General features: G+C 40.8%; 1 protein-coding gene across 1 annotated transcript in view; it reads right to left on the reverse strand.

The window, feature by feature from the left end:
• Window positions 1-27,109, reverse strand: part of SDK2 (sidekick cell adhesion molecule 2) — a 95,331-nt gene that overhangs the window by 59,418 nt on the left and 8,804 nt on the right. Inside the window, exons 3-11 of the mRNA XM_029283163.1 lie at window positions 16,536-16,669; window positions 13,231-13,342; window positions 12,578-12,768; window positions 10,378-10,461; window positions 7,022-7,216; window positions 6,188-6,304; window positions 3,835-4,002; window positions 1,661-1,763; window positions 273-449 (exon numbers count right to left, since the gene is read on the reverse strand). Coding sequence (XP_029138996.1) covers window positions 273-449; window positions 1,661-1,763; window positions 3,835-4,002; window positions 6,188-6,304; window positions 7,022-7,216; window positions 10,378-10,461; window positions 12,578-12,768; window positions 13,231-13,342; window positions 16,536-16,669 — 1,281 coding nt within the window. The remainder of the gene's footprint in view (window positions 1-272; window positions 450-1,660; window positions 1,764-3,834; window positions 4,003-6,187; window positions 6,305-7,021; window positions 7,217-10,377; window positions 10,462-12,577; window positions 12,769-13,230; window positions 13,343-16,535; window positions 16,670-27,109) is intronic.

Genomic DNA, 27,109 nt, shown 5'->3' on the forward strand with positions numbered 1-27,109 from the left:
TGGCTCTTTTATGACTCGTGGACTTCAATTCCCAGAATTCCTGAGCCAGCTTAGCTTAGCTGGCTCAGGAATTCTGGGAGTTGAAGTCCACGAGTCATAAAAGAGCCAAGGTTGACTACCCCTGTTCTATATAATAGTTCTCTCCCTCAATCATGCTATAATTAGGTTACTTTTGGGTGGTCTCTCTGGTAGCTACATCAAAGATTTTGGGGGAACACGTCCAGCCCTGGAATTTCAGATTCTATAACTGTACTGAAGAAGGGTAGCCTTACCGGACTCGCAAGTGGGCACTGTGAGAGTCGTTGCCTCCAGCAGATATCACATGACATGTATAGGTGCCAATATCCCCTGACCAGGTCTGGGCAATGTGCAAAGTGCCTGTGCTCTCCAGACGCAGGCGTGGCATGTTCTCTGTGTTCACAATTGTGCCATCTTTCTCCCACATGTACCTATGGAAAAAGAAACCAGGCATGGTGATAAAGCTTCCTCCCCTGCCAACTATTCCTAGTGTATCCAGATTGCTATTGGGATCTTTGATTGATTCCTGATATCCTAAGCCAGGTTGCAAAGAACTAGAAGCAGATCATCTCTCAAATCTGATTGCAATGATCTAATGATCTAATCCTCTAATCCTAGTTCTTGTCTAAACTATTTTCTAGAGCACTCTAGCTTCTTCTGCAGGTGATGGACTGCTCATCAAAAACTAGTATGTACACTAGTACTAGTGTACTAGTATGTGACACAATCCCCCCCCCCCTGGATATTTATGCATGTTAGTTATCTCTTAATATGTATTCCTACAATGTAACATACTGTTCACAAATAGGTTTATATATTTGTTTAACCCTAATTTGGAGAATAAATGACAACTGGTTATGTTCACACTTTACTCTATAACCGTATGAACTGGGTTAACCATGTTAAGCTAAAACAAAACCATATTTTGACTTAATATGAAGCATGAACTTAGGCAGACTTAGCAGCCTGGCTAACACCCTCTATAGAGAAGGAAAGGAGATCTTTCCAAAAAGGCACACTATGATGTGCTTTCACTCAATAGTGCAACACAACAATTTGACTCAGCCTCAAAACTAAGCTAAGCACCAGGTGGCAATATAGGTCTATGAATTTGCATGTATGTATTCTGCATTATGTTTCTCAATAAATGTTCTTAAAGAGCATAAAGATGTGGCTAGAAGTTGCCTTGCTTTGTCATACTGCAAGACTCCAACATCAATCTTAGAAAAGCATTGTTGATAAATGGACTCCTGATTGTTCCCAGATTGCAGAGATGGCTAGAGAGTGTCTCTTTTCAAAGGGACTAATTTGTATGAAGAAAGGTGCAATGGCCAGCTGAGCTGAGGTCAATAAACTATTCCTTCCTAGCAGGAGAAATCCAAGCAAACCCCTACTCAGGAATTTATATGCTCCTCATGAAATCACTGAGAGTATATACAGGATTTTGGCATTGCTTCTAAGCTGAGTATTTCTTTTTCTTATAAAGAGGTTTGGAAATTTAAAGTACAAGGACGTTCGGCTTTTTTTTTTTTTTTTTTGAGAATCCTCAGCTAGTATTATAAAAATGGATAGTTTTTACTTGGCTCTCATTTCTTTTCTCACTTTTCCTTCACGTTAGCACAAATGAGAAATGGTCACCTACCGAACTATCACATTGGGGTCATGTGTTACTCCACAGGTCATTGAAGCCTTGGTGCCTTTGATGACACTTTGATCCTGAGGTGGGTTGGTGATACGAGTCCGGGCTGCCAACACAAATAGACAGAAGACACATGGACACAGTTTGAACACAAATCCAAATGGGATAGGATAGAGGTACACACACATAGTTCCATATCAAATCAGGATTCAACACCTAGAAGGCTAAGTTCTGGTGATAAAGGCATACTTTTTCTAAGACTAGGAGCAGGAGGCCCCAAAACCAGATCTGTTATGTCATAATTGTAATGATTAAACAAACAAATATCCCCCCATCGTTTTTGAATGCATAAAATGAAAGGGGCCTTAATTCAATCTTTAACCGCAACTATTCCTCTCCCCAGACTGCTTGACATATATCATCTGGTGCAACCCAAGCTATGGTGAAACCACTAACACAAATATCATACACCCAAGCTCTAAATTTAAATTGATAGAACAAGAGAAAACACCTCTCTTGCTACAATTACACTGGGTCCTTGGTTCCAGCCAAGCAACATCAGTCCATCCATCCACCTACATACAAGGTGATCCTGTTCACACAATACACCAAACTGAGGGAAATGAGCGGCACAGAAATAAAATGAAATGAATGAATTAATTAATTAATTAATTAAAACAACAACAACACCTGAACCAAATGAGGAGTTTTCTCTGTGTTGTGCAAACACCTAAAGTGGAAGGGAGGCCACATGGAGTTAACTATCTCCTTTCAGTCAGCAATATTTAGAATACACAAGGGGGAGTTATCCCTTTCTGTTCAGCTACTGAAAAAGATAGTTTTAGAGCGATCTTGTAAGCAAAGGGCTTCTTTAAGCAATGATAGCTTCCCAGCCTCTTTAATGGCAACTGGAAGGACAATGAAAATGACCACTTTCTATCTGACTCCTTGGTAACTGTGCTATCAGCACAGAGAAGGGAGGTCAATTGCCTGATGAAGCAGCTGACTTGATCAGTCATGCTATTTAATCCAGCCGGGCTGAAACCCCCATCACTTAAGTGCTGTCACAAAGGAGGCTTTTTCACTGAATGTGAGCTTTGTACTTGCCTCCCGTATACACTGAGGGGAGGAATAAGCAAGTGCCCCAGATATTTTGCACTGTGGCTCTCACAATGCCTTGCCAATTATCCCGACTGAAGCCGAGGGGAACCGAAGTTCAAAATGCCTGCTAGATCTACAAAAGAGAATGTGGGGGTGGCTAATACAGGGTGGGCTTTATAGGGTAATTCACCAAGTGAGCAAGATTACATTCATATTTCATATAGGAACCATCAAACAGATAAAACAAAATAGATCCTCGGAGCTTATGGTTCCATTTAGGGCCAGCAGGGGGAACCAATCCACCTCAACCAGGAGCGGTGGCAGACCTAATGGCAATTGCTTTATTAGGCAGAGTTAAAACTGGTTTTGAAAGGTGATGGATATGCTCTCAAAAACAATTAGACACTCACAACCCACATGGGCCGTTGATCTTAAGATGGTAGCACATCTGTGCTTTGCTGCGTTGCAGATTAACAGGAAAATTGCACTGATAGTTCCCATAACATGACACTGTGGGATCAAACTTATCATTTGATGCCTTACGACGTGCTACATTTATAGGAATGCACCAATATGCCATTAAGAAACTGGGCAGAGAGGCAAACCACACTTGACATCTCTGCATCATTCCTGGACCAATTGCTTAGTGAACAAGTAAAGGCAAATGTGGGAAACTCTGCTATATCAGGATACTGTCTGTCTCCTATCCCCCACCCCCCCATCTCCGGCCGCTGAAAACTGTGGTGAGCAAAGCAGCGTTATTCAAGATTATCAAGGAAAGTAGGGCTTTTGGTCGTTGTCCTCCATTTCTGCCTTCGTGGAGGGGATTTTTAACTTTAAAGTGCACTAAAAAGCACTCAACCTAAATGGGAGGATTATCACTTCAATCTTCCTTAGTTTCCTATAAAAAATAATTGGGAAATAAAGTCTGGCATTCTTAGGTGGTTTGTCATAAAATTTGGGAAAGTATAATCCTGAGGATTGCAGGAGATTAGAAACGAAACAAATTACAGGCATGGGGTTCCCAAGAGAAAGAAATGGGAAGCTAATAAAGAGGGCGAAGGGGAGACTTTTACCCCAGACAATCAGCTCTGCAGAGGCTTCGTCGACTCCACGCGAGTTAGTAGCAAGACAAGTGTAGCTGCCAGCGTCCGAGATCCGGGCAGGGCTGATGAGGAGGCTTCCCGACTCTAGCAAAGTAAAACGAGGAAGCTGCACTGAACCGCTGGCCAGGATCCGCTCACCTGTAGGAGAGAAGAGAGACTTTATTGCGTGATCACTGGTGAGCCTCACTGAGGCTGCCAGTGGATTTTGTCAAATCACCAGTTCTGATCTCAGCTCTAACCTAGAGATCTGTACACCTGGTAAGATAGCCAGACACAGAGAAAATGATCGACAGGTTTGTCAAAGGTTTCTTCTTCCTACGTGCAGATGAGCTTCAACCTACCTATGATTTATGAATTCAAAGGGCCCAAGAGAGGAAATGTTGGCTTTAGAACAGGGGTGTCAAACTCAATTTCATTGAGGGTCGCTTCAACATTGCGGTTGCCCTCGGGAGGCCAGGTAGGTGCGGCCTACTGGGTGGGCGTGGATGGAGTGGGTGTGGCCTACTGGGTGGGAGTAGCCAGCTCTACATCATTTGCGTCAAGGTGCCTGTGGGGGCCTGGGCAGGAGTGGGACAGATCTGAGGGTCTCTGGCAGAAAGGGGTGGGACCAGGGCAGAGCCCATCAAGCTGGATATGTGAAGTAGGCGAGGGCCATTTGCTGGCCACTTCCAGGTGATGGTCCATTTCTTCATTCCTCATAAAGGGTGACACCTCCCCAGCATGCACCCAGGGGGTGGGGCCGACGTGGCAGGGGCTGGTTCCTCGGTGTTTCTAGATGGCCTTGTGGAACTAAGACTGAATGCGTTTCAGCATAGATGGCCACCACAAAATTGTACATTGGCTCCTGGCCGGCCTGGGCCAGGGCCAAAGCAGCGGGGCCGTTCCCTCACTGTTTCCAGGATGGCTTTACGGGCCACATGAAACCACTTCGCGGGCCGCATCCGGCCTCCGGGCCTTGTGTTTGACATGTCTGCTTTAGAACATATCATAAAATATGAGCTTGGCTTGTCACACAGTTTGAAATGAAGATTTGCAAAAAAAAAAAAAAAAGGCTAAGGGGGCATCAACTTTTCCTGTGCAACTGAGGCAGGCATAATAAAGGCAGGAAAAGTTTGAATTGCCTGGGAGCAGAGAGATAGATTTTGGGTGGGTAGGAAACCTCTCCTTTGCAGGAAAGGACAACTTGATCCTCTTCAGGTATTTTGGACTATAATTCCCACACCCATTACACAATTTGTCAAGTGGGTTGGAACTGTCATAGACATCTGGAAATGATGGGTTGCCTGCTTCTTTTTGTTCTTTCAAACTACTTATTGATCATTTATTCATTTCTATTTCTCAGATACTCCCAGACTGAATCTTTCTTCCCCACTTAATCCCACCCCATCAGTAGGGAATGAATGGGAATAGGGGTCATAGATAGCTAATTCTTTAGTGGCTTAGCCCTAATTCTCCCTATGATTTGGAATGTAAACTCCCTTGCTCTCAATTCTGATTTCCTTCTTATCCCAGAGGAATCTTACTGTAGGGCTAGAATTTCTGAAATACACTCTCTGATCTAAAAATATGCTCCGAGTAGGATTAAATATTTGGCTATAGATACAGGAGACATTATTCCCTGGTGTAGCTGATCAAAGGTGTCCTGTAAGGATCATGCTAAACGGAAGTCAGTAACTTTATAAAAGACACAGAGGAGTTTTAGGTTCAGTGAGGCTATGAAATTGTTAAGAAAAACCAAATCCATTGGTTATTCCAGCCCATTTGAACCTCAACGAGCTGGTTTTCCCATAAGAGTTTGACTGGTGTTCAATTGTGCCCTTCACATCTGTCACAGAAATAGATCCTCTTTGATATACATAAAAGTGTTGGCCTAGAAACCAGGAGATTGTTAGTTCTAGTTCTGCCTTAGGTATGAAAGCTGGCTGGGTGAATTTGGTCACTCTCTCTCAGCCCAACACATCACACAGGACTGCTGTTGTGGGGAAAATAGGAGAAGGAAGGTGTATTAGGTAGGTTTGCCACCTCGAGGTACTTACAATGCAATAAAGGCAGCAAAAAAAATATTCTAATAAATAAATATAAAATAAATTTCCAAAAACTGTTCACAGATTTGAGGGCACACAAAAGAGTTCAGAGGGAGTGAAAAAAAAAGGGGACTTCCTGTTGTGTGAAAAGAAACCGAATTCCAAAACCTTTTTTTTTACAAACTAGGGATGCTTCAAATCCTTCTTGCAAAATACAGAGCTCTGCCATGCTAGTTTCTTGCGTGCCTGACTCCTGCTTTTCCAAAGCGTGAATAAAGAGTTTCCCAATTCACTATTACCTTTCTGCCAGGTGATAGCCGGTCTGGGAGCTCCAGAGGTCTCGCAGCTGAGAACCACAGCCATTCCATCAATCACTGTGCTGTCCAAGGGCCCTCTGGTTATGTTGGGCGCAATGCCTGTAATGAGGGAGAAATGAGAAGAATGCTTATAGGAAGAGTTTTGAACTACCAGACTCTTTAACACAACACTGAATTTTATTTCCCTGACACCCCACCCCAAAGTCTACCATAACTGAGCAGAGATACAATAGTTCAAAAAGGCCTGACCCCACGTAAGGTCATTTGGGCTCAGGGTTAATAATGGATACCGTGCTATGCTTTGCACTGCGGAAATCATCTCTCAGTGAAAAAGAGGGAGAACCTGCTCTCCAAAGACATCTTATCTTGCCCTTCCCTGTAGATCAGGGGTAGTCAACCTTGGCTCTTTTATGACTCGTGGACTTCAATTCCCAGAATTCCTGAGCCAGCTTAGCTGGCTCAGGAATTCTGGGAGTTGAAGTCCACGAGTCATAAAAGAGCCAAGGTTGACTACCCCTGCTGTAGATTAACACTGCTTTATCAAAATAACATTCACTTCTTCTATTGCATTCCCCTTATGGGTGCTCTCTTCCTGCAATAGAGGATCTCCTGCTTGAGCAGGGGGTTGGACTAGAAGACCTCCAAGGTCCTTTCCAACTCAACAAATCCAATTGCTATTCTATGAATACCTCAACGCTACTGAGCTGGGTGTGCACGTGTGTCTGACTACTAATCACTTACATTAGCACCACTAGCGGAAGGTACTGCAGCAAAATCAGCAAAGCACGCTAGGGGAAATGAACTTCTGACACTTACTAGTGACAGCCAGGTATGTGGAAGACTGCACCTCTCCAGCAGCATTGCGGGCAAAACACTGGAACATCCCTGTGTCATCTGGCATTAGGCCACTGATCTGCAGGCTCCCATTGGCAAGCAGCTTGAAGCGGGCAAGCTTCTCCATTCCAAGTAGTACTGCATCCTTGTACCAGAACATGCTGGGTGGAGGCACACCTGCAATACCGAAAAAAAAAAGGAATTTTAAAGATAAATTATTTAAAAATTAAGGCCAACAGGCAGATAAGAAGGCCACAGAGAGATCCATTAGGCCAGGGGTAAGCAACCTTGGCTCTTTTATGACTTGTGGACTTCAACTCCCAGAATTCCTGAGCCAGCAATGCTGGCTCAGGAATTCTGGGAGTTGAAGTCCACGAGTCATAAAAGAGCCAAGGTTGCCTACCCCTGCATTAGGCAGTACTGGAACGATGATACTTAATACCTAAACATATGTGGTGTTTTTATTAATTGCTTTCATATGGCTGGATTCTGATGCATGTATGTTTCTCCTCCTTCTCATCTTTATTTATTTAACCAATACATGTAGCTTCCCTTCTGAAAAACCTCTATTTCTTAAACCAAGAGTCACAGTCGGGAGACATTAAAACATATCTTTGTATTCTTCAGAACTCATCAGAGTTGGGGTGGACTTCAAGAAGAGTCCCCCCCCCCCCGTGGCACTCATTGATCAAACTGAATGAAGTTAAAATTGAAATTAGACAAGCTTGCCTCATTCCTTCCTCCTCTAAGAACCTGATCAAATCTTCTAGACAAATTTGAGATTTGCTACAAATGATGTAGCAAATCTGATTTAATAATCTCAAGTAGGAAACAGGGTCTTTTTAAATAATTCAAGAATAAAATCAAAACATTCATTGTGCTTTAAGAGGAGGTCTAATGTCATCGTCTGTGCTCAAACACATAAAAGCTAGTGAAATATTTGCCATCCCGATTTAATGATGATTTAAAGACTTGTTTACAGAACTGTCTATGGACAGAGGTCTTTGTACACTTGCCATCTAAGATGTGGAAAGGGAAAACTCTTGTGGAATTCTCCTCCCAGGGAGGGCTCACTTAAAATCTCCTTCCGTGATAATATTTTATATTTTTTTCAGCCATCTAAGAAAACCTGAGAATAGAATTTTGTTCAGATAGTTGACTTTTATTGCTATTTTTTACTTTATTGCTCTTATTCATTGTGGTTCTTTCTTATTTTTATTATCTTTTTTTTAAGCATACCACCCTATGTTGTCATCCAGCAACAATGAAACTGACTGTTTCACCCAAGTCAGGGAACCCACATTAAACCTCCTGGTTTGAATCTACATTATCAGAGGGAAAAATGTATGCTCTGCCACCTGTATACAAGAAGGGACACCCCCCCACCCCAAATCTCAATAATTTTTAAATCCAAGCCCTGCAAGATGAAAAATGATGTCCAGGGAAATGGAAGGAAGAACAGCTGGTATCCTCAGGGATCATCTGATAACGTGATCCAGGAATAACTGAAATGGGGAAATCTGTTTCAGCCACAAATGCATCAGGAAAAGGGAAGAAAAAAAAAATGAAACCAGTGTTAAAATTGATCTCAACTGTGATTGTAATTTACAGGATTTAAGGTATCAAGGAAACCCAAGGAAGGAATTGTTTGCTGAATGGATTCTTCAACTAGAAAGGTATAGGTAACATGATTAGCCAGGAACAACTTATAATTAAACCATGGTTTGAATCGAATGTGTGTGCTAGACATACAGAATAAGTATGTGTCTTGGTTAACTGTTATATCTTAATTTTATTATATTTGTCTTAGCAACCATCCTATGCAAATACATGCATTTATTGACTGACGGTTACCTCGGCTCAAATTAAAAATGAGATACTTTTTATTCTTTCCTATTTTTAATGAAGCTGATTTTGAATGATAGAGGGTGCTTTTGAACCAACTCCCAAAGGAAGGGAGCTAATTTCCCCCAGCATATGCCTCAAAGCTACAAGGATCAAGAGGGGAGCCTGTAGAATTTACTTCACTTTCATCATCTTTTTTTACTTTCTACTGGCAAGTAAAGCTGAAGGCCGTGGTGATTTTTTCCCCTTCTTACATGCTAGGGTTGAAGGGAAAGGATACTTGACAAGAACATTCCCCCAAATGGACAAGGAATGGCAGCTGAAATACCAAGCAGCTACACCAAGCAGGAGGGTCAGGCCAGGGAATATAAAAAGTAGATAACTTTTGGAAGGAGAAAATAGACATCCCCCACCTTTTATCCTATACTTTGGTCTCAGGGGCTGCCACAAAGAAGAGGGAGTCAAGCTATTTTCCAAGGCGCCTGAAGGCAGGACAAGAAGCAATGGGTGGAAACTAACCAAAGAGAGAAGCAACCTAGAACTAAGGAGAAACTTCCTGACAGTTAGAACAATTAACCAATGGAACAACCTGCCTCCAGAAACGGTGAATGCTCCAACACTGGAAGTTTTAAAGAAGAAACTGGACAGCCATTTGTCCGAAATGGTACAGGGTTTCCTGCCTGAGCAGGGGGTTGGACTAGATGACCTCCAAGGTCCCAACTTTATTATTATTATTATTATTATTATTATTATTATTATTATTATTATTATTATTATTATTATTATTATTATTATTATTTAGATTTGTCAAATATACCAACAAACGAAAGCTACCATGAAACTTTTGGGATTTCAAACAACACAAAACAAAACCTTGATGGTCTATTCATAGAAACTGTTTGCTGCAAACTTAAAATCAGGCCTCTAGCTTGCAGTTTAAGGTCACAGTTTCCTTTTCACAAGTCTTCAAATTCTCTGCTTTTTTTCACAGAAAGCTCAGGGAGTGATGACATATTCAGTGCTACGGCAAATAAGGCTGCTGTTCAGCATAAGGCCCCTATCTTGGAGTAGAGTAGTGTTTTTCAACCTTAGTAACTTTAAAGGTGTGTGGATTTCAATTCCCAGAAATTACCATCCAGCTTGCTGGATGAGGAATTCTGGAGGTTAAAGTCCATTTTTTTAAAGTCATCAAGATTGAAAAACACTGGCCTGTACATTAAGGCACGTATCAATGTGTCCTACTTAGCCTTTTAGTGGTTTTGTTGCAGCTCAATGGGAACAGAAATGTGCTCATACACATATTTTTAGTTACATGTGAATGGTGAGTATCTGAACATTTTCTTCATTCATTTCCCTATATAAAATCTCCCAAATGCAGATCTAACGGAAATGGTCATTTATCAACATAGTGGATGGCTAGGATTATAAGTTTAACTATTCTGATTTGAAACTACATTGGTCCAAACAATCCTTAATATAACAGAAGAAATTACCTTTAGCTTGGCATGGAATCTGTACTACTTTTTCCATCTCAGCTGTAATGTGTCTTTCTGGTTCCTTGGTGAACTGGGGTGGTTCTGTAAAAGAAAAATCAGATGTAGGACCAGCCGAATATTCTCCATATAAATTTTAAAAACGAAATGTCATGGTTACATTTGGAATTTTTCAGCTTCTATCTTTGTCATCTCTCACCAAAAAAACCTCCCAAAACAAAACAAACGATCTGAAAGTATTTCCTGCCTAAGATCTAGTATCAATTTCTTATGGGCTAGATGGCTTCTCAGTACAATTCCACATGAGATATTTCCATATCTTTGTAAATTATTTCTGCTGAATGACTTTTATTAAGTTTGTATTTTAAGAACAAAGATAACCTGACCTGAACTTAAATAAGACTCAGGCCATTTCCCCACTAGTGATGTACAGCATCTTCACAGCATCACCGAGTCGCTATTGAAGTGATTGAAAGCCTGCCCTCATTATTGGATACTATGGATACTGGCAGGCCACCCGTTATGTGCTTTCCTCCAGTCTTTAAGGGGACATAAAAGTATACTAGCATTATTTGCTCTATTTGTCGGTCTCTATTCTGCTCTCATAATAAGGCCAGCAAGTGGTTACCTGCCCTAACATTTTATTTCAGGACAAGCTAAGTGCCATGATTTGTGGATTTCCTATCAGCAAGAAATACTTCTAACAATCCCTCTCCCTAACATGGATTGGGGAGGAGGCAATGTCTCACTGTGAGCCTCATTCTGTTCTTTGGATCCTTATCTATCAACACATCCTCCTTCTTTAACTTATCTGATCCCTTCAGTCAGAGCATTTTTGATTAATGGGTTTTCATTTCCACTTTTTCCATTACTAAAGTCTTCTGAGGTCCTTATATGGGCTCCTTACCTATCTTTTTTTTAAGGGGGGATTGTTCTTATTTATCTTGATTCTTAGCTTATCCACTAATTTTTCTTGTAGATTATTTTGGTCCATTTTGTCAGAGACAAGCAGATGATGTAGCAGATTTGAGGGGGAAGAAGATGCTTGCTCTTCTCTCCTACATCTCTTCAAGGGTTTGCTGTCAGATGTGTTGATGAGAGGGGCATTGGCTGAAGGAAGAGAGTCCTCCTCTTGTAGTTGGTGCCCTTACTTGACCTGCCAGCATGAACAGGGCAGATTGAGTTTACATGGGGGAAGGGGAATCTACAAGGGAAAACTTCCTTGCAACTTGCCAGCATGAACCATGGGATCTGGGAGTACTGATCAGTGTAAGCTGGAGTTGTGGGATAGGCACATATTAAGAAGTAAACACTGTGATGGAAGGAAGATATTGGAAAAATATTCAGAAATATATAGTCAGAACTTTTATGCCATTTTATTGTAGGATTCTAGAACTCAAACATATATTAGTGTTCTATAAAGTATGATTTCATAGGTTGTGCATGAAGATAGCACTGGGTCAAGTCAGCAAGTTACAAGAACATTGTGGAAGCTGCCATTACACAATGCAGAAGAGAAAGGGGCATGCCTGTATTAGCTAAAAGTGGCTAGTAGGAGTTGAGCCGATCTCAGCCCCTGCCACATCAACAGTTCAGTCACCACCAAAGTGCCAAATATTGTGTGCACAGGAAAACATGAATGGGGAGAAGATGGGAAATATTACTTCCACATCGGATGAGAAAAACCCAAAGGTAGCAAGGCCTTGGCTCTAAAATGGGGATAAGAAGACAACTGTATCATGTCAAGCTAAAGTTAGGGGGATGTATGGAGTTATGATTAGAGTGACTGGGTGGATATGATGCCAATCAGTCTTTAGGCTCATATCTACAAGGGTAGTAAAACTGATACATCCTGTTTGATATTCCACTATCCAAATGCAATGTCCTGTATGTCAAACCATCATTTAAAATCATTCGAAATGCAAAGTCTGACATGTTATCGGATACAGGATAATATTGGGTGATAAAAAAACATGATGGCTGCTTGACACTGAGCCTGAACAGGAGTATGACTTTAAGGAATGACTAATGTCACATCATAAATGGAAAAGCGGTACTTGGGAGTTAGGGCAATGCTTTGAGTGGCTGACGACCGCAGTGCTGAAGCAAAGGACTACGGCAGCAGCTGGCCTGATGTGGTTGCCCAACTGACGAGTAGTCCCTTTAGGCAAAGAAACTCAGCAAAGATTCTTCTTCTTACCCAGTACAGAGAGATAAGCTCCTCGAACCACAGAGGGTACGCTGCTACTGCGCAACACAGCTTCACACTCATAGTAGCCACTGTCGCTTAGGGAGGGATTAAGGATGGTCAACCGCCGGTTGTAGTCACTGATGCCACTGGATACTGGAACCCCACCTTTCTTCCAGATGATGTGTAGTTTGATAAGTGGCCTGATTAGCAGAGAAGCTTGTGAAGATGGATCCCTTTCAATGTGTTGGTAAGAAAAGCAGGAGAGAAACCTTTTGGCACAATGAGAAACCCCGACTCTCACCCATGGCCATTAAAGTCTGTGGCCTGCAACCATGTGGAGTGTGGGCCAAAAAAAGCCTCATGGGGCCAACTGGAGCAAGGTAGGCCTCCATCCCCAAATCTACCTTGGGATGATTTGTTGCAGAATGACTCTTTGGTACAATATTGCTGGCAGAAGTTGGGAAACATCCTTTTTGGAGTGGAGCAATTAAAGGTGGGCGGAGGCTGAATTTGCAATGGGCTGGGAGAACATCAAGGACAGGCAGTCATGTCCTTGAGAAGCAGTCAGTGGGCTGTGGGCCATGGCACATGGGGAATACAAAGGAGCCCTCATTGTAATTCGGAGTCACAAGTCACAGAGGATAGCAGTCAGGCAGACTTACCTAGCATTGGCCACACACTCCAGAGTCACTTCAGAAGTACCAGAGATTACGCTAGTGTTGCGGGGTGGAATGATGATGGTTGGAGCAATGGGGTCAGCTGGACCGCCTACATCTGTGAAAAAAAAATGGAATGGTATACCAGTTAGTAGTTCATTTGTTACACAAAAACATTCACTGTTTATATATGAGAAATGATCATTTTATATATATATATATGTCTCAATTCACATTTCGGAAGTGATTTTCATTGTATAAAAAAACTTTACCACTCCTCCTGTACATTTCCATCTCACACAGCTATTCTATCTACAATAGATTCCAGATTCAGCAACATGCCGCACCGCTCTTGTATATTCCTAACATTCTTCTTTCCATGACTGTGTGACATTAGCACCATCTACTAGTCCTCCTACAAGCTTTGACTCTGTCTGTCCACAATATTCTTGCAGCCATCTTGCGGGAGCGTCCGATGCATCCAAGATCTACCCATGAGAAGTCCATGTGTATACCTGTGCCACGATTAGGTAGGAGCTCAGATACTATTATTGGTTGCAGTTCTATTCTAGTTGAACGTCTTCCAACTTCCCACAAATTTGAATTCCAGAGGTTGTAGCTACCCCATATTGGGAGGCTATCAAGTGGGAAAGCATTTGGAGAAATCTATTTGGAGGTATGTAAGAAATAACAGATGAAATCTCACAGGGGAAGGAGGGTAGTAATATCCCACTGAGCTTTTTGCTTAAGGCTAGTTGAAGCAGGCTGTGGTTTGACTGTGCAAACAGAAATCACTGCAGATTAAACCACACTGCTTAAGAAGCCTATCTCGTTCTACCTGATTACTATTTATTTCTCTCTTTTGGCCCAACCTTCTTTCTTAGATGATACTTACCTGGTCCAAGGCTGTTCACCCACCAGGCCACTGTAGCAGTTTACACTTAGTAGGGACAAGAAACACTGGTTGCTGGTCCTATATCTCATTTACCCAATTGTATCTAATTCTCCTCTCTTTTCTTCTCCTGTTTTGCTTCACTCTACTGACTCTTGCTTCCTGACAGTGAACAGAGAGACCCTATGTCCCTTCTTAAAACTCCCATTCAGAAGAATAAAATAGCAAAGAAGCACCAAGCGTGCAGCAGAAGGCGGTATGACTTCTCACGTTTCAAGTGCCGCTTAAGGGCGCTGCCTGTTCTGCATGCAGTTTTTGAGTCACATCAAACACTTGAAAGGTGTGAGTGAGAGTGGCATTTCCGCACCGGGAGGGGGGGGGGAAAAGAATGCATCAGACTTTGTTGGAGACTGGTTGGCCCATCCACTTAGCGATGGAGCGCAGGCAAGCTCCCCCATCAAAGTCAGCAAGATGGAGGTGTCTTTACAGGGCAGGATTTTAGCTCCCACCATGCAGCTTGGTGAGCTGAAATCTTTGAAAACAATATTAAGATTCCATACCTACCTTCCCCATAACTTTCTGCTAAATCCTGTCACCTGCTGTGATCTGTAGCTGGGCATCGGCAATTGGCATTGGAAAGGAAAGGAGGGGAAGAGAGAAAGCAGCAGCAAGAGAAGCTGCAACAGGGTAAGTGCATAAAATAAAATAATTGCTGTGATAACTCCCCCCTGCTCCTCCAGTTCTTGACTACAATTGCAAGTTGCTGATATAGCTGAATCCATAAAGGCATGCACTATGGTGTTTATTGCACTCTGAGGTACAGCTCTTCAAATTAATGGGGCAAAGAGGAGGAAAGGGATATAAAGCCAAATCTGGGAGACATAAAACAGCTGTGAAATAAACATCCAGAGGGAAAGAGGATTCACATGTCCTGGGAGAATTCCCTTAGAGACTTTACAGAGGCTACAGCCATGCAGATTCCCAGGCTCAGTTCTGCAGCCAAGCACTCTGCTACCAGGAAGCCGATGCAGGGATAGGAAAGGGGAGGGGGGAGGCTGAGCTGGTGATGTAATGAAAGCCCCCTAGCTCTCATACTTATGGCCCAAAGTGTCTAAATAAATTCAGAGCCCGTAGAAATGTTTAGTCAGCACCAGCCGCTTTGCCAGAGATTTACTGCAAATTAAATCTGGGCCCGAGCCAGCAGAAGCATCAGAGAAGCCAGGTGCAAAGAGACAATGGCGACAAAACTGAGCTTTAGGGACCATTGGTTCACCAGAAAATAAGCAAGGCATAAACTTCAGTCCACCTCCCACTTAGCTGCAGCACTTAGGTTTAAAGTAATTCATACTGTGCTAGCCTCTTGAAATGGTGTGGCCGGCATTTATTCAGACAGCCTTTCCAGATCCTTAAAGTGACAAGAGATTCAGGCTGCAATCTTATACACATTTTCCATTTTTTTTGCAGAAAGCACACTGAAAACGAACAATTTCATTGTCAAATGCAGGCAGTGTCTCAAAGTTCTAGGACATGTCCCAGCAACATATAGTCCATCAATCATGCACAGCCCTCATATTTGCTTTTATGATCTATTGTCAATGCCACCCCACCTTGATTCTCTGACTTCTGTTGCCCTCCAACACAATCTGCCCATCCCCTTGTCCTTTGAGAGTATTAAAAACAAAATGTGGAAGAAAGACTCTGCATAAGGGGTTTTTTTCTCCAGCAGCTCCTCAAATAATTGTTTGGTCAACTTTGTTGGGAGCTGAAAGTGTTGGGCAAGAAGTCAAAACCATCTCCAGCCATTCTCTTCCGTAACACAATTTTTATCAGGACCACCTGAAAGATGGCCAAAGCACTATTCAAAGTTGCCAATCCCTTTGTAGCGTGTGTTGTGTGCACAAGTGTGGTCTCTACGAGGTGTAAAGTTGTCAAAATCAAACTCTCTGATTCTTTCTGGGAAGGACAGAACCTTCATCCACAATACCCAGTGGCTGATGTCTTGATCGCTCAGCTGTCCCTCTGTCTGAAAAAGTTGTATTTCTCTATATGCAGATTCTGAAAGGATTCAGTGGATGCTAAAGTAAAGTCCGAGCTCCACTTCAATGGGCCTGAGCATGCTTTACTTGCTGTGTCATATAGAAAATTAAAATAATATTGGTCTAGTCAGGATGAATGGTGTTGGTGTTTATGGCAGTAAGAATAACACTGTTACATTTGTTCCTGACTAGATATTGATAAATAGTTTGATGTTGTAGTTTGCTCTCCCACTGCAAAGAAGCAGTGGCACATGGAGCAGGTACATGATCTTTCTCCTGTGCCAACTGAATTGGTTGGTAAAAAGGCAGGCGAACCTTTTCAGAAAATCAGTCAACTGGAATCCAAAGCCCTCTCCCCACTTTTCACCCAAAAGAGCACTTACTCTCCACAGTGAGCATGATGGGCTGGCTGGTTTTATTGTCCCCATTCTTGTCATTTACAGCTTGCACATAGTACCTTCCCGCATCAGGGGCCACCGTCGACAAGATCACCAGTGTGTTTTCCAGCGTGATAGCTCTGGATGGAGAAAAAAGTGGATTTAGCACTGGATATTTATCAAGGATTAAAGGTTCAAAGTTAGGTTCTGAAAAGGGTTTGCATTTTCCTCTTCATCCCTACATGAGCTCTCAAGCTTTTCCTTGTAATGACTAGCCTAGGAAGATACACCTGATTTAAAAGTCTTCAGTAGAGAATACACCAATCATCTCATACTGCGTTACAATCCACTGCGGAATGCTGAATTTAGGTTGTTCCTTTAGGAAGCTGTTGGCTTTCATGGCTTTCCACATTCAGATGAAGTGATTCCAATCTCTCTCTTTTACTGATTATGTACTCACTCCTTGCTTCAATTTCTGAAAGAAATACAAATTAGGTTTTTTTCCAGGCATTCCAGTAAGCACACTTTTGGTTTTGTATTGGTTTTTATTTTTTCACCATTGAAAATAAATAAGAGGGCACTACTGGAACTGAGTAATCTACCACAGAATTATTTGATTACAAGATCCCGGAAGACAGGAACCTCTTTGTTTATGAAGTACTGCCATGTTATGTTTTGGGGGTTCAATTACTGTCTGTTTGTCTGTCTGTGAATTCATCCATCCATTCATCCATTCATCCATCCATCCATCCATCCATCCATCCATCCATCCATCCATCCATCCATCCATCCATCCAGCCAGCCAGCCAGCCAGCCAGCCAGCCAGCCAGCCAGCCAGCCAGCCAACCAACCATCCATCCAAGAAGGGAGGGAGGGAGGGAGGGAGGGAGAGAGAGAGAGAGAGAGAGAGAGAGAGAGAGAGAGAGAGAGAGAGAGAGAGAGAGAGAGAGAGAGAGAGAGAGAGAGAGATGTATATACATATTTGTTCCTCTGTGGATTCAAGTTATTGAATGTACAGTACTTTGCTATAATGAAATTGTACGTCAAGCTCCAATCAATATACAGTGTTGAAACTGGAAAAACTAAGCTAAGTTGGAAGGATCACCTGTTTTTTATTATTAGAGTTTCTACTGAGAGCATATGCCATAAACCATAGTATAGAAACTGAAATTACAGAAGAAACCGGAAATCATGCTGCTGTTTCAAGTTGGCATTTGTTTTAAGCCTGGAAATTGCATGCATAGCTGCACACATCTGCAGATATGAAATAATGATCATTTCAGAATAAATATTATATGATTGTTCAGAGCAGCATAGATATGCATTGAAAAATGGCTGGGGGGGATTTGGGAAAACATCCTCCTTTCTCTAATTACTGTTCTCTAATCCAATACTGAAGCAGATTGCAAGAAAAATGTTGCATGACCACTTTGTTGTTGTTGTTGTTAGTTGCGAAGTCATGTCTGACCCATCACGACCCCATGGACAAAGTTCCTCCAGGCCTTCCTGTCCTCTACCATCTTCTGGAGTCCATTTAAGTTCACGCCTACTGCTTCAGTGACTCCATCCAGCCACCTCATTCTCTGTCGTCCCCTTCTTCTATTGCCCTCAATCTTTCCCAGCATCAGGCTCTTCTCCAGTGAGTCCATAACCACTTATACAACTTTAAATCCACTCCCACCTGTAACAACCTATAGGACCATTATATTGGAACATTTAAAAATAAGCAGTGCACATAAAACACAATAATTAAAAGGCTGCTATATAAGTAACCTAGGGCAAAATGGGAACACTAAGAGAAATAGCACCTGGAGAATAGCATTTATGGTGTGCATTTTTGCCACATGAACATATAAAATGTCACAATGTTAGGATAATAGAGTACAGGTCCTTGGCTTATGACCATCATTGGGACTGGCATTTCAGTCACTAAGTCATGTAGTTGTTAAGTGAGTAATCATGTGACTGGATCCCATTTTATTTTTATTGTGGTCACTGAGTGAACCATGCAGATTTTAAGTGAATCTGACTCCCCTAGTTGATGTTGCTTGTTGGAACCTGGCTGGAAAACTCATAAAATCATGATCATATGACTGCAGGATGCTGCAACCAGTTGTAAATGTGAACTGCATAATCAGGTGACCGAGGGGGTAGTACAATGGCTGTTATGTTTGAGGACACGTTGTAAATATTATTTTTGCTGAGGCCCTTGTGACTTTGAATCTTCATTAAATGAACTCTTGTAAATCAAGGACTACCTATACTAATAATGAGACTGAAGTCAGATAGGTCTCTTTCTCTCTCTGTCTTATAAACACACACACACAAACACACACACACACACATACACATTTATTGTATGTGTATACATCAGGATCTATAATCATATGTCATGTATGAGATAGAGCTCTGTTGTCCTTTATTAAGTGTGTTTAGAATTAATGCCTTACTGTATTCATGATTTAATTCAGCATATGCATATGTCCACCAACAATGCTGCAGGGTCAGTTGTAACACACACACACACACACACACACACACACATGCATCTACATATAATACATATACATACTGTATATATAAAGAAATATATATATTCCTTTACTATATTGTTATTTTTTAATTTTCTATTAATTTTCTATTTTCTTTTTCTTTTCAAATTTATATTAGTTGTAATTTTTAATAAAACCACTATACTTTTTTTTTAAAAAAAATGAAAAATACAGTTGGTTTCTGAAGATTAGCTAACTGCAATGCATAAACTAAACATTTGCAAAACAGTGAAACTACTTTCACCTTGAATGAAAAGCAATTAAAATATATTTCCCATTTCCTTTGCCTGTCTTTAAATTACCTTGGTAGCTACACACTCAAGAGGGAGAACAGGTTGGATGTTCATAGATTAATAGTTTTCTTTTTCTTTTTGAAGAAAGATCTAATCTTCTGGAACTATAAAATGTCTGGGGGAAGGGAAATACAGTATATTTTACCATTAGATTTGCTATGAAAGAACTCTTCAAAACTGCCTTCACAAATGGAAAATGACTCAGATTATTCCTTGTATAATAGACGTTACACACGTGTTTTCACAGCTGTGTGTTTGTGTATGTGAGAGAAAATTAGCACTGGGGTAAGTGTTAATTCTAAAGTGGCATAAATAGTCTTTTTTGAATTTTTTTAAGAATATGGGCTTTTCTACTATGTGTACATTTGTGACCCAGGATGTTAATTTTTTAATGGAGTTGAATTAATACTTTCCTTACGATATTTCTGTGTTTGTATGAGATGAAGTCAGTTCTCACCTCTCCTCCCACCCCTTGCTAGAACCTGCACAAGTATATTGCATAGGTGATAATTCCAGATTTATTTATTTAGCCCAATGCTATAAACAAACTGAAGAGACACCTCAAACATCCTAATTCCAATTCCTTTGCAGTGTCTGACTACTGATTTTGAACAGCTGATAAGGTATCCAGATTGTGGCTCTCAAGTTCCTGTGTAGACTCCAGACAAATAGCTAATTCTGTTGGTTTCTCTTTACCAGAAACCAACCATTCCTAAGCTTTATTTTGCTTGAGTCAGGCTTCATACTCAGGCTTCGTAGTAACTCACTAGTCTCCAGACACTTACCTTGTAGTGTAACTTCTCAGCTAGCCTTGGCAGACTCAATGATATGATTCATCTAAACTAGAATCGTTACTGAAGACAAGAATGAAGCCTTATATACAGCAGTTGAACACCCATTACGGCTCCAAAATGTCCCCGATTGATGCAGATTCTCAAATGTTTACATTCTAGCTTCCTGACCCACCTTTTCAAAGTAATGAATATTTGATAGGTTGCTTGATGGTCTTAGATATTTGAGATACATTTATAACATGACCGTCTCTTCCTTAGGAACTGTTGCCTCCCACCTTGCCAGCATAAAACCTTAATACTTGATTTTTAAAAATATATTTCCATTAGATCAGGCATGTCAAACTGCCGGCCCGCGGGCCGTGTGCGTCACGTCGAAACCGTGCCCAAGTCATGATACGTCACGCAACGTCATGCGATGTCATGAGTTTGACATGCCTGCATTAGACACTGGAATTGATTTAGTTTTTCTACTAATTTAAGGGGATTATGTTATTCACCTGCCAAGCTGCTGGCCGATACCCTGATAAAAATGTAAAGGAGTCCCTGTGGATTTTACTCCGCTAGTCGTTGCTGACTATAGGGGTGGTGCTCATCTCTGTTTCAAGGCCATTAAGCCAGAATTGTCTGAAGACATTTCCGTAGTCATGTGGTCAGCATGATGTCATAGAGCACTGTGACCTTCCCACCAAAGTGGTACCTATTTCTCTACGCACATTAGTATGCTTCTGAGCTGCTAGGTTGGCAGGAGCTGGAGCAAGGACAGGAGCTCACCCCATTGCATGGAGCTCAAGTCTCAAACCTGGGCTGCCAACTTTCCAGCTGACAAGCCCAGCATCTTAACCGCTGAGCCACTACGCCAGGATTTTTCTATACCCTGGTACCAAGGAGTATAAAAGGAGTTCTGGAAAAAGAAGTTATCCTTTCTCAAATATCATGGGAAATTTTTTTATAGTTACATGGTTACCTCTGGACTATGCAAAAAGGGTGCTCCAAAATAACCTGATTGATACTCTGAATTTTTTGACATATGCACAAATCTTTTGATAGGCAAAAAGACTGACAAAATGTGCAACATTGAAGCTGACCTATCAGCATCACCTATACAGAGCTTGAAAACTAGGCTCTGCCAATTGGCCTGGAGCCCCAATGAGAATTGGGCTAATGGACTGATATAAGATCCCACCCTGTGTACATCTTGCTCTCTTCCTTACCATCCTTAATGAATTTTATTCTTATTTTGTTTTTAATTTGTTGTAAGCCCCCTAAAAATTTACTATTCATTGATGTTGATATCATTGATATTAAATTATCAATAATATATCAATATTCATTTGTATTAATAATCCCAGTAGCTTTCCACTTTTTTAAAAAAATATTATGGTTTGTCACAGTCAGCCAGATGTTTAGATTGTATTTGGCAGATTTATCCACTACTGAGTCCTTCCCAAGGACCTGAGATAGGCAGATGTTATTTTTTGATGATGTTACATCATCATAGGAAGTAAGCTGTTCTAAGTAAAGCTGCCTTTTGCAATTGACTGATGGTGATTTTGTCAATGCCGATGCTGTTCAGGTAGTGCTCTAGATATTTTGGGATAGCACCCAAGGTGCATATCACTATTGGTACCATCTTTGCTTTCTTTTGCCACAGATGTTCTACTCCTTTTTTGCAGGTCTTTATATTTTGTTATTTTCTCCAGTTCTTTCTCTTCTGTTTAGCTGTCTCTGAGTACTGCCTGGACATTTTTTTTTTATCAACAATTGTTAAATCTGGGATTTTATTTGGCAGTTGTTTGCCTGTTTGAATTCTAAAGTCCCAGAACACTTTACTGTAACTTCTTCATTTTCTATTATTTTGTCTGCTTTATGGTCATCCCAGTTCTCGCTTGCAAACAAATGGTGTTTTTTGCAAATATTCCAATGCATCATTGTTCCTACTTTGTCATGCTGTTACTTTATCATCTTCTTGCAACAGCTAACTTGGTATTTTCACTATTTCTTCAGCTTCTTTGCAGAGGCGGCATTTGCTGTCTGTTGCTGTCTTCCCAATTCTGGCAATGTATGCATAATTGTTCTTAAGGCTTGGACTTGTGAAAGCAGAATTAGCCCCTCCATCTCCTTCTTTAATTTTCCTGTTCTTAGTTATTGTGAAATCTTATTATTTGCTTTTCCTGCTATTACTACTGTTTATTATCATTAACCCTTGAATGATAGTGTATTATTTAAGCACAAAGTTACAAGCAGTAAGAAAAGATGGAAATTATGAGCAAGCAATAAAATATTTGCAGTGAACATACTATGCCACATTTAAATACTTTTGTAAGTAATATGAACTAGTTTTGATGGTCCATTATTATAAATGAACGGGTATTTACACTTACAGCCGAGGATCTCATGGTAGCCTGATAGAACTCAATTAATGTTGCTGGTTTCTGGGCAAGATCTGTTTAATTTGTACATATTTTCATTTTGTACTTTATATTTTAAATTTTATCTCCTATAGTAAGCCTTACTTTAATCGCGATGCTTCTGACACTAAACAAACAAACAATGAATGAATGCCAGAGAATTAAATCAGTTGTAATGATCTGACTCTATCATGTGAACCTATTGTTTAATCTATTGTTTCCAAATAGAGTCCTTTAACTAGCTTACAAATGATAATAGCAAAAAAAATCAAGAAACGACAAATGCAACAAAACTACATGAAAAATTAACAACAGCAAGCAAAATAATTATGTGTGCTAATGCAACAATATCTTCAAAATAGATTTATGAAAGTACTTGTTTGAATCTCCTGTTCATTATGAAGTCCAAAATCTGGATGTTGCTAATTGTGGGAAAAGCAGTGGCAGGGGATCACAACACTAAAGCTAATTTATTTTTTTACAGAAATGTATTTATTTATTTGTATTCATGAGGCTATCCAACTCTAACAAACTCTGGGTGGCATACAATAAAAACAGTAATAAAATACAAATGAAAAAAACCTCGAAATGTTTGGAAGAAAACAACCAATCTGAATTTTAAAATACCCATGGCCCATCACTCTCTCTAATCTAAGGCCTGTGGGAAGAGCCATGTTTTCAAGGATTTTTTTTTTTTTTTAATGCAGTCAGGGCGGGAGTCCGATGAATCCCAGTGGGGAAATATTAAGAGAGTTCAGCTTATTAAGAACTCTGCTTGTACATTGTTTTGAAACTATATGGAACTAAATATGCTGAGCTTTGTGTGTACATAAAAAGAAGCTGGGGAATATAGGGTGTGGTGGCTGATCTGTCTGTATTCTATATATTGCTCTCAAGTAATTGAGAGCTCTCTGTGAACCAAGTAATGTATGCAAAGTTCTAAATTCACTAGATACAAATTGCTTATTCAGAGACAGTCAGTTGGCACCGAGAAGGTCTGATAACATATTTCTTGTTTCTACTTCTCGCTAGGAAGTAGTTTTGGGTGGGAAACAATACATTACACTCTTCCAAAACTGTGATAACCACAATCTAAGTGTTCACACATTCAGAACTATCCAATATCTCATGACTGAATTGCCTCTTGGAGTTCTCACGCTACTGGAGAAATATGTCATTAATTGTAAAGTTATTCTATATTCTTCATTTCTTCAATGTCTTGAAACCACAACCTACCCCAATAGTAATAAAAGTACTATTTCCACTATGTAGGAAAACTCAGGATCATTCTCCCATTACATACGTCCCAGAGATAAAGCTAAGATGTACTTGCCTGACTAGTAGAGATTACAAAGAAACATTTTTACATATATCTGAAATTGGAGCTTTCACTTTGGCTCCTGAAAGATAGTTGGGTAGATAACACAAAACAGGATATCAAGATAGGTGAAGACAGAGTCAAAGTGTTAATTGCAGACCTGCTATTTTGGTGAATGATTGCACAGCCACAAAGAAACAAGCATATTTCCATCACAACATTCTAAAAATGAATCAGTTTTTATTGTGTTTGGGAGAAACAGCTTATAAAGAAATTAGTCCAGAATTACAACAGCAATCTTACTGATGTTTTGCCTTGAGAATGCCTTAATGAGGCATTCTCTTGTTCAAACACAGCTTATGGAGGCAAAAAAGGAGGTAATTTGGTATAGTTCTTTTCTACATTCCATTCACACCAGTTGTTCCGTGCCAGGCAACTCAACAGACCTTTCACTACAATGAAGTAGGGTCCACTTTCATACTTGCTGCTCTAATGAGCATCCTAAGAAACTCCTTGGAGAAAGGAACCTACTGCAAATGTGTACACCTATACATTCCTATGAGTAGCCTATGTGAGAGAACTGAGCAATCTCACTACTTATTATGGTTTAACTTTGACTGCTAAACTGCATTTGGGGCCAATGAATGAACATATGAAGAATAGCTGCAGAAATTGGATTTATGTTAGTCTAGATAAAAGAAGGACTAGAGGGTAACATGACAGCAGTATTCCAGTATTTGAGGGGCTGCCACAAAGAAGAGGGGGTCAGCTTATTTTCCAAAGCACCAGAAGGCAGGACAAGAAACAATGGTTGGAAACTAATCAAGGAGAGAAGCAACCTGAAATTAAGAAGAAACTTCCTAACAGTGAGGACAATTAACCAGTGGAACAGCTTGCCTTCAGAAGCTGTGGGTGCTTCACTACTGAAGGTTTTCAAGAAGACACTGGACAACCATTTGTCTGAAATTATATAGGGTCTTCTGCTTGAGCAGGGAGTTGGGCTAGAAGACCTCTAAGGTCCTTCCAGCTCTATTCTGATTAATTGATTGATTGATTGAAGTCTGTGAAGGATTCCATGGAACAAGTACGGAGAGATGCTGCTCATAAAACACAGCTCTATTAGCTATCGGGAGCAAGAAGCATAATTCTTCACATATTGTGGAACAAATACAGTAAATGAATATACCGTTTTCTCAGTGTCATACTTTCCTTATATATGAATTAGTATTAATGGTCTCCATACCCCTTTCCTTCATGCCCTTTATGTGAATAATGTCTGCGAGCATATAAAGAGAGAGGTAGCTGCCAGGTAAACTTCCACTCTTAAAAATTATTCTTGGTGCTAGGGTATTGCTGCACCTTACTATGAATGTCTCTGTCTGGGTTGAGAATCTTGGCAATTTTTCCCCTTTCCTGAATCGAATATTACAGCTCATAAGAATGAACAGATGCCCCTCCTTATAGCGCTCTTCTTCCCCCTCCCTCTTGCTTAAATTCATTTTCTCCATGATAAACAAAGCCATTAGTTTATCAAGTCTATCTCCAGATTTTAATGTGATGAGTCTAAGACATCTGTTAAACATCTTTAATGTTAGTTTAACAAGAACACATTCAACTGCATTCCCTAGCATTTTCTCCATTAAAGCTAGACGTGACAAGGATTCTTTCAGATAAACAGGGCAGCTAATGTGTCTGCCTCATGACTTTCCATTGGGGATGAAGGTTACTTTTTTATGGGCATGTTCTGGGTCTCGTTTATAAATGTATCTCGTGGCTGGAGGACTTCATCTTGGCCTACAATAGTCTGACAGCTGCACATGTTGCCAGATCGTATTTTTTTTCTTTAATTAGTTTATCGGCCAAATAGTATTTCTAACTATAATCGGACTGCTTATATGTACCCTCACCCTCATGTTTCATCTATCAAGATTTCAGCATCAGTTTTAGACCCCCTGTTGATGTTTCTGGATCTGAGAGTATTAAGTCCCTTCATTAACCATCAGGGTTCTTGGAAGAAACACAGCAGCTGAATAGAGGAACTAATGAGGAGAAGGTGAGAAAGACACACTTCGGTGCTTGCAAGAGAGCAAGGACCCTGAGCTGGAAACACTGAGTTTAAAATGCAACATATGAGTAAGTTACTATATCTGTAGTATTTGTTGATTTTGCCCACATTCACTACTCATATTCACTACTTTGTTATTTGTTATTTATTGGCTTTGGGGAATGGGGTTAGAGTTGGTTCACATACTAATGGTGAAGCAAATTGCTTCTATTAACAATATGAATACCACAACTGAGCCCCAAATTTATGTGGCTAAGTGAAACATTTTTTAAGTGAGTTTTGCCCCATTTTATGACCTTTCTTGCCACAATTGTTAAGTGAATCACTGCAGTTGTTAAGTTGCTTCCCCATTGACTTTGCTTATCAGAAGGTCCCAAAGGGGATCACATGACCCCGGGACACTGCGACCATCATAAATATGAGTCATTTACCAAGCATTTAAATTTTGATCATGTGACCACAGGGATGATTCAATGGTTGTAAGTGTGAAAAAACAGTCATAAATCACTTTTTTCAGTGTAACTTTGAACAGTCACTAAATGAACTGTTGTAGGTCGAGGACTACCTGTAGTCAGTTTTCAGGTTAAAGTTCAACTCATTGGGGCATAAATATAAGAATCATCACTGGTCGTCATCTGGAACATTAGAGTATGATATATTTAAAGAAAGTAGAAAGCTATGGCTATTTTCAGCCAAGCCACTCAAATGGAACTGAGTTGCAAATAGTGCTTTGGTGGTACCTCAGAGGCAGAGTGGAAAACAACCCCTGAAGCAGGCGAGTAATTAGCAAGGGATGAAAGGCAAGCTTCTCTTTGAGGAGCCATTGTATTCAGTATTCCCAGGTGGAAAGGGAAGTGAGAGCAGGTAAAGGAGTTCTGAAAGTCCCCAAAGGTAGCATTGTATCAGGGCCACTTCTCCTATCTTTCAGGTGCAAAGGTCTCCATGTTCTCTAGAGCTGGGGTCCCCAACCCCAGGTCCGTGGCCAAAACTGGGCGGCGGCATAGCTTGAAATGGGTCCATGCAAACAAGCAAAGCCCCATCCGCGGGATGCAGGCAGCACACAAAACCATAGCCCCTCCAGTCTGCAGAAAAACCTCTCTCCATGGAACCGGTCCCTGGTGTCCAAAAGGTTGGGGGTCTGCTGCTCTAG

The sequence above is a fragment of the Protobothrops mucrosquamatus genome, unplaced genomic scaffold (genome assembly GCF_001527695.2).
Source record: "Protobothrops mucrosquamatus isolate PMUCROS unplaced genomic scaffold, P.Mucros_1.0 scaffold30, whole genome shotgun sequence".
Classification (NCBI taxonomy): domain Eukaryota; kingdom Metazoa; phylum Chordata; class Lepidosauria; order Squamata; family Viperidae; genus Protobothrops; species Protobothrops mucrosquamatus.